This window comes from Cetorhinus maximus, chromosome 6 (assembly GCF_964194155.1).
Source record: "Cetorhinus maximus chromosome 6, sCetMax3.hap1.1, whole genome shotgun sequence".
Lineage (NCBI taxonomy): Eukaryota > Metazoa > Chordata > Chondrichthyes > Lamniformes > Cetorhinidae > Cetorhinus > Cetorhinus maximus.
In genome coordinates, this window is record NC_135884.1 from 36,185,897 (window position 1) to 36,203,928 (window position 18,032).

General features: G+C 40.9%; 1 protein-coding gene across 1 annotated transcript in view; it reads right to left on the bottom strand.

The window, feature by feature from the left end:
* cfap20dc (CFAP20 domain containing) overlaps positions 1–18,032 on the bottom strand; it is a 543,645-nt gene that overhangs the window by 487,146 nt on the left and 38,467 nt on the right. Inside the window, exon 3 of the mRNA XM_078543624.1 lies at positions 13,620–13,713. Coding sequence (XP_078399750.1) covers positions 13,620–13,713 — 94 coding nt within the window. The remainder of the gene's footprint in view (positions 1–13,619; positions 13,714–18,032) is intronic.

Below are 18,032 nucleotides of genomic sequence, written 5' to 3' on the forward strand. Positions count from 1 at the left end.
AACTTGCAATCTTGGAACTGTCTTTCTGAGCGAGGTTCTCTTTTCCCAGAGACACTCTCACTAGCCAAGTTAGACATCTCTTCCAGCATTGTTTAACTCCCTACAAATATATTCGGTTTCTAGCTGCTCCTTCTCTCTTTTATTCATTCATGGGATGTAGGTGTTGATAGCTAGGCCAGCATTTATTGCCCTTGTTCAGAGGGCATTTTAAGAGTCAATCACATTGCTGGAGGTCTGGAGTCACATGTAGGCCAGACCGGGTAAGAACGGTAGATTTCCTTCCCTAAAGGACATTAGTGAATCAGGTGGGTTTTTACCAATGGTTTCATGATCAGACTTCACACTTTTAATTCCAGATTTTTATTGAATTCAAATTTCACCATCTGCCCTGGTGCAATTCGAACCCGGGTACCCAGAGCATTACCCTAGGTCTCTGGAAATACCAGTCCAGCAACAATACCACTATGCCACCGCCTCCCCTCCTGGATCCAGGCACACTGAACATACTGATATTCAGTGATATTTTGGGAAAACTTGTAACTTGATTTTTACACTGGCTTCCTCTGCATACTTCCCCATGGCAACGTGCTTCGCATGAGCCTTGTACCTAGGCAGAAATGCTAATTAGCTATCCTTGAGGCCCCAACTCTCATCTTGGAACTAAATGGCCAATTTAAAGCACAACTGTTTCAACCCAACATTCTCAACACTTTTCTAGGGCTCTGGAGACAATCTCCACTGTTAACACAGGCTATTGCCATCATCTCTAACAATCAAACCATCCAGACTGTCAGGCAGATTTCGGGACAGGTCACATGACTCCCTCCATTTGACCTTTCTGCTAGGTACGACTTCAACCAGCAGAGAATTTTCCACCTGATTCCCACTGACTCCAGTTTTGATAGGGTTCCTTGATGCCACACTCGATCAAATGCTGCCTTGATGTCAAGGGCAGTCACTCTCACCTCAGTCATCTTTCTCTTCCTTAAAAGCAGGATAATAGCTCTCCTTTGCTGCTTTAAGAGCCTTGTTGAGATTATGTTTCGATAAAAAATTCTGATATTCTTTTTAAATTAGCTCTCGTAGTTTTTTTTACATTCACTATTACTCGTCCTCCCATTCAGGATGAGCTTTGTCCAATTCCTTCCAAGCAAGAGCCACAGCTTCATTTTGGAGTTTTACTTTATTCTTCAAAACTTTAAAGTGGCCCCGTAATTGCACTGCGTCAGCATTAGCTACAAATCCTTTTTGCTTCAAAGCACTGACTCTCTTTTTGGTTGTCCATTAGCCTGGAATTTTGCTGCCGTATTCCATTTTGACACCTATGGTTTAGAATCTGCAGGCAAGTTCAATTGAAACAGACCAAATTCATTTGCAGCTGCTGTTAACCCTTTATTGCCAGTCTGAGGTCTCAAGGGTTCTTTATTCTCAGAAGTCTGAGCTACTGATTTTTTGGACACATCTTAAGTCGAAGTAGCACTTTCTACAGCAGGATCACAAATAGTCTCAGATTTCAATGGACTTGCCTACCATCCCCAAAAGATTGCAACACTCTTATCTTCCATGAGGTCATTTCCTGGTAGGAAATCAACACTATCTATTAGATACCACTCCAACGATAACAGACCCATTGACTAAAGCAGAGTTTAAATTAACTCTATACAATGGAACAGGTAAACAATTTTCATCAGTGCCCTGTATCAAGACATATTTAGCAAATTCTCTGGAGAAATTCATATCTTCTGCTGACATCAAACTTTGAGCCGACCCTGTATCTCAAAAGGGTAATAATTTTTATGGTTCCTTTAACAGACAAAACTTGAGTTACTTCATCTTCAAATATATAACTCCCATAATCTTTTATGCTCCAATTTATACCCACTGTAAATTTATTAGATGGTATTGGTTTATCAGAAGCTTCATTCACTGGCACAATACTTTCTAGAGAAACATTAGACACGTCCACAAAAACTACTGGCTTAGACTTCAATCTCCAGCAGTCAGCTTTCACATGTTCTGTTTTATGACAATAAAAACCATGTTGCCTTCCTTGATTTTTTTTTTTATCTCCCACACACACTCACCTCTCTGTGAAACATCGGTCTTTTCATTTCTGCTATTCCCATCATTGTAATTAGTGTTCTGTTGACGATCAACTCATTTATCTTTACAGTTTCTGTGTGGGTTTGAAAACAATGGTTTTCTGGCAGCCACATGTTTGTGCAATAGCTCGTAACTGTCAGCTAAAACTGCAACACCCTCATTTTGGAAACTTTACAGTCTTTTAGGTAGGACATGATTCCTAAAGGAGTACTGCTTTATAAATTCTTCCAGTAACATCTCTAAGGTTTCCAAAATCTCGCTCCAACTTCATCACCCTATATCATTGATCAAATATCACTTCTTTTCCTCTAGCAAATTCCACAAAAGTCCAATTCTGTCTTGTCCTCAGATTTCTAAAATTTGCCTGTAAACTTCTGGGATTAATTCACACTTGAGACTGCTATGCTTAATGTGTATATCAGAATCTGTGGACTGTTAATCTGAAAGAGTCAAATAAAGCTCCAATGCTTTTCCAACCAAAACACTTTGCCAGAGGATTGTCCAAATTTCTCATGTCCAGACTAGCTGCTCAGCAATTTTCTCGAACAATACAAAATAAAGCTGAACTCTTTCCTCACTGAATTTAGGCGCTAAGCAAATATCCCTTGCCAAATCAAAACCAGGACTTAAACTTGACCCCTGATCAAATCTGCTACCCCCTCTCCCAGTTCACACAATCAAAGCCTTTCTCTGTGGAATTCAAATTTCCTAGCTTCTCTTGATCTTTGAAATTTGTCTCTTTCTTTTTCTTCCCTTTGGAATTCTAATTCAAGTTCTTGCATTTCTCTTTCTCTCTTTTGAATTCAGGTTTTTGTTTTTCGCCATCTCTTTCCAATTCGAGTTGCTTCATTTGTAACTGAACCCTAGCCAACCCAATCTGCATTGTATCTGGGTTAGTCCTTTCTTCCTCAATGTTCAAATGTTGAGCCAATACCTCAACTATTTCTGCTTTTGTAGCGCCTACATTCAACTATTTCCAATTATTTCCAACTTTTCTGCTATCACCTTCAAATTAACCTTTGTTAACTGTTGCAAGACTGTAAAAGACAAACCCTTTCTTTTGAGGAAAGCTTCAGTAATAGACATGGCCATTTTTAAACTTCTCAATGAATACAACAAAAGTCACTGTGAAATCTTGTTCGTTCAAACTCTGGCCAAAGGCAGTGCCTCATCTCAGCCTGCAGATCTTAAATCTAGCAAGGAACTCCCAATTGCTACGGCCCCTTATAGAGAAGGATAACTTTTACAAAGAAATTCAAACTTCCAGTTAACAGTTGAAAGAATGACACGTCAAGGTTTCATGTTTTAAAATGCTAACTTTAACAAAGGACTAAAAACATGGAATGAAACACTCTTTGCAGGCAACTTATACTTCAAACCAGAGAGCAGAATACCCCCCTCCTTAACCCAACCAAAAAAATAAATACCCTTCACAGTATGCTTTACACTGTCCTTTATGCAGACATTCAATTTTCTCAGAATTGATCCTAAGCAGTTCTTGGCTCCTGAGAGTTTATTCCTGTTCTTTTCTGAACATGATAACTTGAAACCTTGGAACTGTCTTTCACAGTTAGGTTGCCTTTTCCTAGAGACTCTCACTTTAGCCCAAGCTAGGTAGCCCCTCCAGCCTCATTTTAACTCCCCATGAATTTGATCTTTTCCACCCAAGCACAAGCTCCGACCTGCATTCCTGCACTGCAAACCATAGGAACTTTTCAGTTTCTAATTGCTTCCTCGCTCCCAGGTCCAGACAGCCTAAGAACGCTGTCTGTGATATTCAAGGAAAGCCTGTAATACATTCCTCTGCATTCTTCCCCATAGTAACGTGACTCACATAGGCCTTGTATCTAGGTAGGAATGCTAATTAGTTGTCCTTTCATCTTGGAACTAAATGGGCAGTTTAAAGCACAACAGTTTTCAACCTGACATTCTCAACACTTCTCTGAAACTTGAGACTCTCAGTCTCCAATGTTAATACACAAGCTACTGCCATCATTTCCAAGCATAAATTCTTTGCACCTTCTTCCCAGTAAAAGAACCTAAGCCTTCCTTTGATCTCTATCAATCAACCACTCAGGCTTAATGTCAGGCACACTTCAGAACAGATCACACGACCCCCTTCTTTTTACCTTTAAATTTAAAGGCAGTGCCAAAGCATAATTTTATAATTGTAACATGTGGAGTGAATTGAATTAGCTGAAATACAGCTGTTGTGAAGATGGGGACCTCAGGAGGAGGCCAAGATGGGTCATCCACTTGGCTCTTCTGGTTGAAAGTATTTGCAAATGCTTTAACCTCATCTTTTGCACTTACCTGTTAGGCTCTGCCATTATTGGCGGTTGGGGTGTTCATGGAGCTCCCTTCGTTTGTTAGTTTAATAATTCACTACCATTCATAATTAGATGTGGCAGGACTGAAGGGCTTTGATGAAATTCATTAGTTGTGCAATTGCTCAGCTCTTGTCTACAAGCTTGTTGCTTCTGCTCTTTAGCATGCGTGTAATCCTCTTGCAGCTTCATCTGGTTGGCACCTCCTTTTTTAGGTATCCCTCGGGCTGCACCTGGCATTTTCTTCTACACTCCTCATTGAATTAGGGTTGGTTCCCTAACTTGATGGTAATGGTAGAATTAGGGATTGTTATGACCGATGCAGTTGGTAAAGTGGAGTTATTTTTAAAATCCCAGAGGGAAGCCTTAAACAACTGTCATAACCAATAATTTTAAGTGTTATGTTTGAGATGCGACTCTAAACTCAGGAATCAGACCACTAGTTCAAGGTTTTACATTATACTAAGTGAAACATTTTATTAACTTACACAGGTTAAAATATATACACATGGCTATAAATTACTATCATAACTTGTAACAAATTCCCAAACTAATCTCCATTAAGGCAACAGCAACCCATAGACTTAACCAAACATCAGGCGAAGCATTTTCACCTTACGAATTCAAAATGAGGTTCTCATCACTGTGGAGCCAGTTGGAGGCTTGCAGCTCCCTTTTGATCTTACATTGCCTCTGCCTGCACACCCGAAAACTACTGAAGTTATACCTACCACCACTGATGGCCTCACCAATCTCTTTAAGCTTTAAATTTCAACAATGAAACCCCATTCATTATACCAATTTTATTAGTAATATAAACATATTGCTTGATTGCTGTTAGAAAGGTGTCAATTTACACCCCAATTCCTGAATGTTCTTTTCAAAAAATGCCAATGCACGCTATCTCTCTTACATATCAAAACTAGTACACATCAAAGCACCCAGACTGGCTTTAATCCAATTAAGACCAGCCCACAGACAAACCTCTACTTTAAAAGAAAAATATTTTCCAAAATATTATATACATGAATAGCTTCATGACACCATGAAGTTACAGGTTGTGGCAGAATCCATTTCTGCTGCTAAGGGCACAGCTCCAAACACAACATCCACATGCAGTTCTGTTGAAGGGTCATGAGGACTCGAAACGTCAACTTTATTCTTCTCCGCCGATGCCGCCAGACCTGCTGAGTTTTTCCAGGTAATTCTGTTTTTGATCCATGTGCAGTTGCTAGATCTATTCTAAATCTATCCCATTTAGAGCACTGTGGCGCTGCCACAAAACATGGAGAATAATCTCAAAGTGAGAATGAAACTTCATCTCCACAAGGACTGTGTGGTGGTTACTCCACCAATACTGCCATGGATAGATGCATCTTGACAGGTAGGTCAGTGAGGATATGATCAGGTAAGTTTTTCCATCATGTACACTCTCTTACCAACTGCCACAAACCCAGTCAGGCTATATTCTTCAGGAGTTGCCCATTTCAGTAAGTAATGGTGCTACCGAGCCATTCTTCATAATGGACATTGATATCTCCCACCAAGAGTACATTCTTGTCACCCTTACTGTCTCTTTCAAGTGATGTTCAACATGGAGGACTACTAATTCATCAGCTGAGCGCAGTAGGTGGTAGTCAGCAAGAGGTTTCCTTGCCCCATTAGACATCATGGGTCTGCTGTCAATGTTGAGGGATTCCAGGGTCACTCCCTCCCAACAATATAACACTGTGTCCACAACTTTGGTGGGTCTGTCCCACAGTGGGGCAGGGTATTCCCAACAACGGTAATGGAAAAGTCTGGGATGCTGTCTGAAAGGTATGATTTTGCATGTATGACTATTTCAGGCCGTTGCTAGTAGTCTGTCGGACAGCGCTCCCAATTTTAGCAAGGTGGGCTTTACTGGGTCAATGAGTTTGGTGTGCTTTTGTCATGTCCGGTGCCTTGGTCAATGCCGGTTTTATTTTTATGAAACTTTTTTGTAGTGGTTTGATACGACCAAATGGCCTGCTAGGCCATTTCAGATGGCAATTAAGAATCAATCACACTTGCAACAGGTCTGGAGTCAAATATCAGCAGATCAGATAAAAACAGGCTTCTTTCCCTCAAGGACATCTGTGAGCCAGATAGGTTTTTACAACAGTTTGGTAGTTTCATGGTCAGCGTTACTAATAATAGATTTTTTATTTCAGATTTATTATTATTCATATTTAATTAACTCAATTTAACTCCCCGGTTGCTGTGATAAAATTTGAATTCGGTCTCCAGGTCATTAGTCCAGGCCTCTGGATTACCAGTCCAATATCATCGCTACATTATCCATGCGCATGTTCTAAATAGAATCATTGAAATTCAAAAAAGGCACAAAAATTAGGCAACATATGGAGTTTTACCAAAACTAGAACTAAGGAAAATGCCCTACCCTCTTGAATGTTGTCAGCCTTGCAGCTGTGTTTGTGTCAACTGCTTGTGCAGCCTGTAATTTTGAGAAGAACGGCTAGAAAATAAAATATACATTTATTTTGTGATGTAATTCGCCTTTTTTTATGGAAAGATATTATATGTAGAACGATGTGTATATTGTAAACTAGTCAAACGCACAAGACAATATATGGCAAGCTTAAATGAAAGTGTAAATCTTGTTCAATACCGACCCTTTATCACATCATCCAAAATCACTCCGGTTTAAGTTTAAAATTCTTCAGATATTAAAGCAGCACTGGGGATACCCAATTACAAACATTTACTACTAGCTACTGAGCAAGACACCAACGTGAAAATTCACATCTGGTATAAGTTAAAAATAATAGTGCACATTCCAATTCTTAATTAAACATAGTTTCTGTATTCTTGTTCATTCAATATCAGAAAAGTTTGCACACTTCTTAAAAACTTAAGTGACAGTTCAACACCACTGCCTGTATAAAAACATGTTAGTTGTTCTATTTAAACACCATGCTATTGAATTCATAATTAATACTTATTCCAAAGTATATGTTATTGTAAGTAGAAGTGATAATCTTACAAATATTGCTGGAGGATTGGCAGACAGCTAATGTGATCTCTTAATACTGGAAGGGAGATAGGAGTGCAGTTTTGGTCTCCTTATTTAAGGGAGGATGTAAATGCATTGGAGGTGGTTCAGAGGAGGTTTATCAGATTAATACCTGGAATGACCAGTTTGTCTGATCAGGAAAGGTTGGACAGACTCAGCTCGTTTCTGCTGGAGTTTAGGATAGACTTGATTGAAGTATAAAAGATCCTGAACAGTCTTGACAAGGTGGGCAAGGAAAGGATGTTTCGTCTTGTGGATGAGTCCAGAACTAGGGGGCACGGTTTTAAAAATTAGGGGTTGCCCTTATAAGACAGGGACGAGGAGAATTTCTTTCTCGGACAGTGTTGTGCGACTTTGGAACTCTGCCTCAGAAGGCGGTGGAGGTAGATAGATTCTTGCTAGGCAAGGGAATCAAAGGTTAGCGGGTAGATGCTAATGTTGAATTTGAAACATAAACAGGTCAGCCATGATCTTAAACAACAACAGAAAATGCTGGAAAAACTCAGCAGGCTAGCAGCATCTTTGGAGAGAGAAAGAGTTAACATTTCAAGTCAGTATGACCCTTCTTTAGATCTGAAGCTAAGTGAAAATGTGATGAAATTTGTACAGTTTAAGGGGGGTGAGGCAGGTGGAGTCGGATAGAAGGTCAGTGATAGGTGGGGACAAAGGAGGGACTGACAAAGATGTCGTGAACTAAAGGACAGAGGGGGTGTTAATGGTAGTGGTGAGGGCTAAAAAAGGTGCTGATAGTGGCATAAAAGTAAGAAAGCAGAATGTGATAATAGCAGAACAAGGGTAGCATTGGGTGAAAGAACAACATGGAACAAGTAACAGGTGACCCTGTAGGGGAAGGTGGTGGGGGGAAATAAAGGATAGAAAATGGGATAGAAGAGGGATAAAAAGGAAATAAAACCTCGGATAAATGAATAAAAATAAAAATAAGTGGATGAAAAGTAAAAATGAATGTAGGAAAAAGGGGATTAAAAAGGGGGTGAGGATGGAGGAGAGAGGTCATGGTTAATTTTTATTTTTCATCCACTTATTTTTATTCATCTGTGGTTTTATCCCCTTTATCCCCTTCTATCCCATTTTCTATCCTTTTTTTCTCCCCACCACCGTCCCCTCCCCCACCCCTTCCCCTACAGCGCCATCTGTTACTTGTTTCATTTTGTTCTTTCACACAATGCTACCTTTGTTCTGCCATTATCACATTCTGCTTTCTTACCTTTATGCCATTGTCAGCACCTTTTTTAGGCCTTGCCACTTGCATTAACACTCCCTTTGTCCTTTAGTTCATGACATCTTTGTCAATCCCTCCTTTGTCCCCCTTCTATCCAGTGCCACCTGCCCCACCCCACTTAAACAGTATAAATTTCATCATATTTCCACCTCTCTTCAGCTCTGAAGAAGGGTCATACTGACTCGAAACGTTAACTCCGTTTCTCTCGCCACAGATGCTGCTAGGCCTGCTGAGCTTTTCCAGCATTTTCTGTTTTTGTTTTTTAGATTTCCAGCATCTGCAGTATTTTGCTTTCATCAGCCATGATCTTATTGAATGGCGGAACAGGCTTGAGGGGCCGATTGGCCTACATCTGCTCCTATTTCATATGTTCATAATATATCCAAGGAACTGTAGACCAACTGGCATAATGCCGGTGGAAAGTTAATGGCATCCTTAATAATGTAATAAAGAAGATCTAGAAACTGAAATTATATTAAAGATCAGTCAGCAGAGATTCCAAAAAGGAAGGTCATGCTTGACCAACCCGATTGAATTTCTTGAAGCAGCAGTTATTGATAGGGGTAATGCGGTAGACACAATACACTTGGATTTCCAAAAGCCTTTGATAAGGTCAGCCTAAGGTCAGAACATGAGAAGTCAAGGGACACATAGCAGAATGGAGCACGAGCTAGTTACAAAGCAAAAAACAGAAAAGGGGTTAAAAGTAGTTACTCAAATGGAAGGAAATGTTGTCCCACAAGGATCAGTGTTGAAACCATTGTTGCTCACCATTTTACATAAAACTCAAACTGGAATTAAAATTTCAGAACTTATGAATGACACCAAGTTAGTGGTTGTAGTTAATACAGAGGAGGACAATGACAAATTAAAAATTGGCAGAACGGACATGTAATAGGCAGATTAACTTCAAAATAGATAAGTGCGACCTAGGTCATTTTAGCAGGAAGAATAAGGAGGTCACCTAATTCTTGGAAAGTAAGTGCCCAAATGGGATAGAGTAAAAGAGAAATAGGTGTCACAGATATACAGTTCATTAAAAGTCTATAAGATCACTGATGGTACACATTTCTTTAATTAAAGTCAATATGGTCTTCAGTTAAACGCATGAGGTATTTCTATTAATTACTGCCAGCTGTTCTTTTCTAATTGACTATCAGAAAGCACTGCATCTAGCTACCAAGAATAAGCAAAGCTCGCTGGGCTGAGGAGATTAAATATGAATCTCAAACCAGCACAAGTACAGATTCAATATTTCCAATTATTCCGAAATCTGATCACAGCTGTTTCAACGTGTGGAGCTCCTTAGCAACTCACCACACTTTTTCATGGGAAACCCAAAAACCAAAGATTTGTCTTGGGGTTTGCTCTCATGTAACCTCAAGCAGCTGACTCAGAGCTTCATTAGTATAATTCCTGGCCGACGAGGTCAAGGTGACTAGTTAAAAAAAGTGACATTTCATTCTGGGAAAATGATGTAGACAAATAAAAATGTGAAATTAATAATTTATTACCCTATATAAAATATAGATGGTGCATCTTCTTATTAAAATGTATCTCTACAAGCAGCATGTTCCTGTATAGACATGTAAATGCTTATAAAATTTTTTGCATTTACATAATAAATGCTCATGGTTCTCCTTCGCTAACAAGTCATGTCAAGTCATTCGCTAATGTCCTTTAGGGAAGGAAATCTGTTGTCCTTACCTGGGCTGGCCTACATGTAACTCCAGACCCAAAGCAATCTGGTTGACTCTTAAATGCCCTCTGAAATGGCCGAGCAAACCACTCAGCTGTATCAAACCGCTACAAAGTCACAAAAAGGAACAAAACCGGATGGACCACCTGTTATCGACTTAGGCACCGGAAGTGACAACAGCAATCTCAGCCCTGTCGACCCTGCAAAGTCCTCCTTACTAACGTGTAGGGGCTAGTGCCAAAATTGGGAGAACTGTCTCACAGACTAGTCAAGCAACAGCCTGACATAGTTATCCTCATGGAATCATATCTTACAGATAACATCCCAGACACCACCATCACCATCCCTGGTTTTGCCCTGTCCCACCGGTAGTCAGACTCAGCAGAGGGGGCAGCACAGTGGTATACAGTTGGGAGTGAGTTGCTCTGGGAATCCTCAACATCGACTCCGTACCCCATGAAGTCTGATGGCATCAGGTCAAACATGGGCAAGGAAACCTCCTGATTACCAAGTACCACTCTCCCTCAGCTGATGAATCAGTGCTCCTCCATGTTGAACACCACCTGGAGGAAACACTGAGGGTGGCAAGGGTGCAGAATGTACTCTGGTTGGGGGACTTCAATGCCCATTACCAAGAGTGGCTTGGTAGCACCACTACTGACAGAGCTGGCCGAGTCCTAAAGGACATAGCTGCTAGACTGGACCTGCGGCAGGTGGTGAGGGAACCAAGAGAGAAAAACATACTTGACCTCATCCTCACCAACCTCCCTGCCGCAGGTGCATCTGTAGGAGTGACCACTGCACCGTTGTTGTGGAGACAAAGTCGCGCTTTCACATTGAAGATACCCTCCATCGTGTTGTGTTGAACTACCACCGTGCTAAATGGGAGAGATTTTGAACAGATCTAGCAACTCAAGACTGGGCATCCATGAGACACTGCAGGCCAGCAACAGCAGCACAACTGTACTCGAACACATTCTGTAACTTCACAGCTCAGCATATCCCACACTCCACCGTTACCATAAAGCCAGGGGATCAACCCTGGTTCAATGAAGAGTGTAGAAGGGCATGCCAGGGGCAGCACCAGGCATACTAAAAACGAAGTGTCAACCTGGTGAAACTATAACATAGGACTACTTGCGAAACAGCATAAGCGATCCCACAATCAACAGATCAGATCTAAGCTTTGCAGTCCTGCCACATTCAGTCGTGAATGGCGGTGGACAATTAAACAACTCACTAGAGGAGGCGGCTCCACAAATATCCCCATCCTCAATGATGTGGGAGCCCAGCACATCAGTGCAAAAGATAAGGCTGAAGCATTTGCAACAATCTTCAGCCAGGAGTGCCAAGTGGATGATTCATCTCAGCCTCCTCCGGAGGTTCCCAGTATCACTCAGCCACTTCAATTCACTCCAAGTGATATCAAGAAACAGCTGAAGGCACTGGATACTGCAAAGGCTACAGACACTGACAATATTCCAGCAATAGTACTGAATAGTACTTGTGCTCCAGAACTTGCTGCGTCCCTAGCCAAGCTGTTCCAGTACAGCTACAACACTGGCATCTACCCAGTTGTGTGGAAAATTGCCCAGGTATGTCCTGTACACAAAAAGCAGGACAAATCCAACCTGGCCAATTACCGCCTCATCAGTCTACTCTCGATCATCAATAAAGTAATGGAAGGGGTCATCAACAATGCTATCAAGCAGCACTTGCTTAGCAATAACCTGTTCACTGGCGCCCAGTTTGGGTTACACCAGGGCCACTCCTGACCTCATTACAGCCTTGGTTTAAACAAGGACAAAAGAGCTGAACTCCCGAGGTGAGGTGTGAGTGACTGACCTTAACATCAAGGCCACATTTGACCGAGTATGGCATCAAGGAGCCCTAATCAGGGGGCATATTCTCCACTAGTTGGAGTCATACCTAGCACAGGTGGTTGTGGTTGTTGGAGATCAGTCATCTCAGCTCCAGGACATCACTACAGGAGTTCCTCAGGGTAGTGTCTTAGGCCCAACCATCTTCAGCTGCTTCATATCATCATCATAAGGTCAGAAGTGGGGATGTTCACTGATGATTGCACGATGTTCAGCACCATTCGCGACTCCTCAGATGCTGAAGCAGTCCATGTCCAAATGTAGCAAGACCTGGACAAGATCCAGGTTTAGGCTGACAAGTGACAAGTAACATTCACACCACACAAGTGTCAGACAATGACCATCACCAACAAGAGAGAAACCAACCATCGCCCCTTGATGTTCAATGGCATTACCATCACTGAATCCCCCACTATCAACATCCTGGAGGTTACCATTGACCAGAAACTGAATTGGACTGGCCATATAAATACTGTGGCTACACGAGCAGGTCAGAGACTAGGAATAGTGTGACAAGTAACACACCTCCTGACTCCCCAAAGCATGCCCACCATCTACAAGGCACAAGTCAGGAGTGTGATGGAACACCCCCCACTTGCCTGGATGAGTGCAGCTCCCACAACACTCAAGAAGCTTGATGCCATCCAGGACAAAGCAGTCCGATTGATTGGCACCACATCCACAAACATTCAATCCCTCCACCACTAACGCACAGTAGCAGCAGTGTGTTCCATCTACAAGATGAACTGTAGGAACTCACCAAGGCTCCTTCAACAACACCTTCCAAACCCATGGCCACTACTATCTAGAAGGGCAGCAGGTAGATGGGAACACCTGGAAGCTCCCCTCCAAGTCACTCACCATCCTGACTTGGAAATATACTGCCGTTCCTTCCCTGGCGCTGAGTCAAAATCCTGAAACTCCCTTCCTAACAGCACTGTGGGTGTATCTACACCACATGTACTGCAGCTCATCACCACCTTCTCAAGGGCAACTCATGATGGGCAATAAATGCTGGCTCAGCAAGCAACCCCCACATCCTATGAATGATTAAAGAAAAAAAGCCCTTTGGTCTTTATTAACAAGCCTCTCCCTCATAGCCAACATGACGCACTTCAGATAACTTCTCTTCTCTTGAACAGAAAGTAAAGTAGTTTGCATGTATCATACACCATAACAAATGGTCAAGGATAACGCACTGGAGTCTATGGCTTTGCACATTAGTTCCAAGCTTGTAACTTGTTTGCTATTCTATATACATCGTGTTCAAGCAATAACAAACAGATCGCTTTAAACAAGCTGCTCCATTACTTACGTGTCTGTTTGCTGTCCTTAGGCAATTGCATCTTGTTTCTTTGACTGCTACCTTCCAGTATATAAACGTAGCTCTTCACTTCTTTATCGAAAACCTGAAACAATAAATGGCACTTGAGATGCAAACAAAGTAACATTAAAGCATGTTCATTGAACTTCTACTAAAACACATTTCTGGAACAGAACAGGATAAAACAAAGCCAAGTTAATAGATTAGCAAAAGCCATGCTCAATACGCTGCTGCCATCTGAAAAAACCTATAACACGATAAACACAATTATCTTAAAGTTCTCAAAAACATATGGCCTATACAGGAAAATGGGTTCTAGCTGTCCTCAAGCCCCAAACTAAAAAAGACTATTCCACTTGTTAAGTTTTCTCCAACACAACTTCTGTGAAATATCAACGGCCAAATGAAGGGATGGAAAAGGGGTTAAATCTACAGTTCAAAAGTCTTGCAATGCTCATTAGCCTGTCATCCACTATTATGTAAATCATCAATTATGCTCCAACATCAGTATAGACCTGTTCCCACAAAGAAAAAGGACGGTACTGCCAAATCTAAAGCCTCCTGGTAGTCCAGAAGCATACCGGGTAAGATAAAGCAGAAAAAGAAAGCTTATAACCGTCACAAAAAACTTAATACTGTGGAAAGCCTTAGGGAGTATAGAAAGTACAGGAGTGAAATTCTAAAGAAAACTAGGAAAGCAAAGAGAAGGTATGAAAAAATATTGGCAGGTAAAATCAAGGAAAACCCAAAGATGTTTTAGCAGTACATTAAGAGCAAGAGGATAACTAAGGAAAAGGTAGGGCCTATCAGAGGTGTACAAGGTAATTAATGTGTGGATGCAGATGATGTGGGCAGGGTTCTTAATGAGTACTTTGTCTGTCTTCACAAAGGAGGGGGATGATTCAAACATTCTAGTTTAAGAGGGGGACTGTGAAGTATTACATACACTAAGAATAATGAAAGAGGAAGTGCTGGAGGGACTGTCATCCTTGAAGGTGGATGAATCACCAGGGCTGGACGGATTGTATCCCAGGCAGTTAAAGGAAGCCAGGGAGAAAATAGCAGATCACAGAATCACAGAAGAGGCCCTTCAGCCCATCGAGTCTTCACCAACACTGCAGATGCTGAGGATCATTTTCCAATCCTGACTAGATACAGGCGAGGTACCAGAGGATTGGAGAACTGCGAACATTGTGCCATTATTTAAAAAGGATGCAAGGGGTAGGTCAAATAATTACAGGCCAGTTAGTCTGACTTCGGTGGTTGGCAAATTATTAGAATCAATTCTGAGAGTCAGGATAAACTGTCACTTAAAAAGGAATGGATTAATCAGGGATAGTCAGCATGGCTTTTTTTTTTAAAAAAAAGCGGAAGGTTGCATCTAACTTAATCAATATTTTGAGGAAGTAACAAGGAGGATTGAGTGGATGTTGTCTACATGGATTTTAATAAGGCATTTGACAAGGTCCCACATGGCAGACTGGTCAGAAAAGTGAGATCCCATGGGATACAGGGGAACATGGCGAGTTGGATCAGTTTTGAGAATGGAAAGCGGTTTCCAGTACCATTCCACAGGGCTCAGGTGTTGGGTCCCTTGCTGTTTGTTGTATATATTAATGATTTGGACTTAAATGTGGGAGACGTGATTGGGAAATTTGCAGATGGCACAAAACTTGGCCGTGCGGTTGATTGTGAAGAGGATAGCTGTTGACTCCAGAATGTTTAATAGGCGGCTATCCATTTACTGAATCAGGCAGAAGACATTGTGAATCACAACTGTTTTATTGTTAAACTACAGTTCAGTACAAACACTAGTTTCCAATCTTTCCTTCTGGGTCAGGAGGCTCTAGATTTCCCTGTCCAGAAGCAAAAAAATCCTCTACTAGGGAAAATCCCAGCTCTTAAGCACAGGCTTCAATGATCATCACCTGCTCTCAATTCACTCTGAAGCTTGTCCTGGTTTACTCTTAAAGGGGCCTGCATTTCTAACATTGCCAGATTCCCTTTCTTTTATGAAAAAAATTATATTTAGACAAAGGTACATAGACATAAATATTGGAAAAAACAATTAGATTCCCCATTGTTATATAGCAAGGCATCCTTCTTGTAGAACTTTCAACAATTTTTCTGTAGAGGGCATTTCTCTGAGTGAAACGATGCGATAGCTGATGACTAGTGTCTACCCATCTTAGCTCAGAGATTTCTTTCATCTCCAGCATCTGCTTTAAACTGGTTATGTTTATCCTAAGCCTTCATTCATTTACACTTTTTAGCAGAATGCACATTATGCCACAAAGATCGGTTATCTATGTAACATTCTATTGGTATTGTTCTTTCAGTTTCTTTTTATATAGCATTTCCTTCAAGATTTTGGACAGATCGAGAGCAAGAGTTTCAGTGGCTAGTGTGCTCTTCATGACTCTTATTTTCTTCGCCTCCCATGGCAAAGGGCAGCTTTTCCCATTCTCTCCCATGAGGGATCGCGAATCCGCCTGCACTAGGAAATCTATCCCCAAGGTTTGTATGCAAGGCATCACTATAAATGATTAATTTCATGTTATTGGGGTCACCCAAAGCTGGCAACTTCAGCATACACTTCTCTACTTTTTGATTTTTTTACCAGTTTTATTCGCTCTCAAGATGTCTTCCACCTTCAGATTTTTCATGACAAAACTAAGTTCCAGCACATGAAAACTTGCATCTGGTCTTGGCCGTATGCTTAACCAATTGAGCTGTCCAACGAGAGTCCTCAGCTGTTCCATCTCATCCTTGGTAATAGCCGCACCTTTCTGTCTAGGCCTGGTGCAGTTAATTATGACATTGTCCAAATAAGACTGTTATGACCACAGGCAGTGTTAATTGTTGCGCAAACCAAATCCCAGAGGGAAACTTGGTTTATGGGCCATACCCTTTTTTTGTATTCTGAAAATGAGAAACTGACGTACCAATCTCAGCAGTAAGAGGTCCAGTAACATTTTTGGGTTTTTAAAAATTAAAAGTAAAAGTTTTATTTACAAGAATAAAAGAAACTTAAGCACACAAAATTACAGTTACACAATTAAAGTTAGTTTTACAAAACATTTCCCAAAAAGACACTCTACTTGGTCAGACCCACAAGTAAACACTTCCAGGCAACCCTCCCTTCTAGATGTTAACTATAAAGGAAATCCAGCAATATTACACAAGGAACACTGCTGTAGCTTCAATAAAGGCATACCACATGACCTCTAACCTCATCCACTCTGCAGTGGAATCAGCTTCAGAATAAAACTGCTTGTCGCAACCCAAGGCTTTTCTGGCTTGATTGGATGATTGATTCAAACTGTGCCTCCTCTTAGCCCAGAGCTAATAGCTCCCAGCTCAGCTCCAGCTATTGCCACCCTAAGCTCTCCATATTAACTCTAAAATACCCTTTTCCCCCTTTCATCTCTGGTTCCATTGTTCTCTCACCTCTTTGCTACTCAAATCCTTTCAAATACAAAATCTTTTATGTCTCTAATTTGTCTTTGCTTCCCGGTCAAAAAAATATAATATCCTCACTGCTATTTACCTATGGAACTCCTGCAGGATGCAAACATGTTTCTTGGCACTTCTGGCTGGCCTTTCACATTCAAACAAATTCTCAACTTATCTAAAAATGCAAATGTTGATCTAACCTATTTACTTGTACCTCAAATTTAATACCTCTATCCTTTTCGTGTTTCAAGACCCCCCAGATAAGCTGATATCTATCAATCTCGGCCCGGCTTCATTAACACACATGCACACCTTTCTTTACAGAATAACACAAAATTCCCCCAATTTTTAAAAAAAGTCCATTCTTACATCTCCCTCCTTAGCAAAAAAACGAACCATCATCATTCCAGAAAAATGGTTTCATTTTTCAACCATTTCTTCCTTATTACATTTAACTATACAAACAAAACTATTACATTATAGTGTACATGCATTAACCATGAAAATATATACACAAGTCTTTTGTAAAAATAGAGTTCATTCCAATCCATTCTCCAATTGCCAATACCCAAGTTCTTTTGAATTTTAAACTCTTGACAATGCATCAGCAAGCAAATTTTCTCATCCAGCCATACGTATAATTTGTAAGCTGAACAGTTGCAATAATAAACTCCACTAAAACAGTCTTGCATTTCTGTTCCAAAACTTTTCCAAAAATTTCAAAGGATTACAGTCAGTATGTATAACTGTCTCTGAAGAATTGTTTGCAACATACACTTCAAAATGCTGTAAAGCTAACACCAAACTTAAAGTCTCTTTCTCTATAGCTGAATATTTCTTCTGGTGTACATTCAACTTCCGTGAGAAATTATCCTACCGACTTCTCAATTAGTAGTTGTCCATCTTGTAGCAATATGACACCAACACTGACATCACTGGCATCAACAG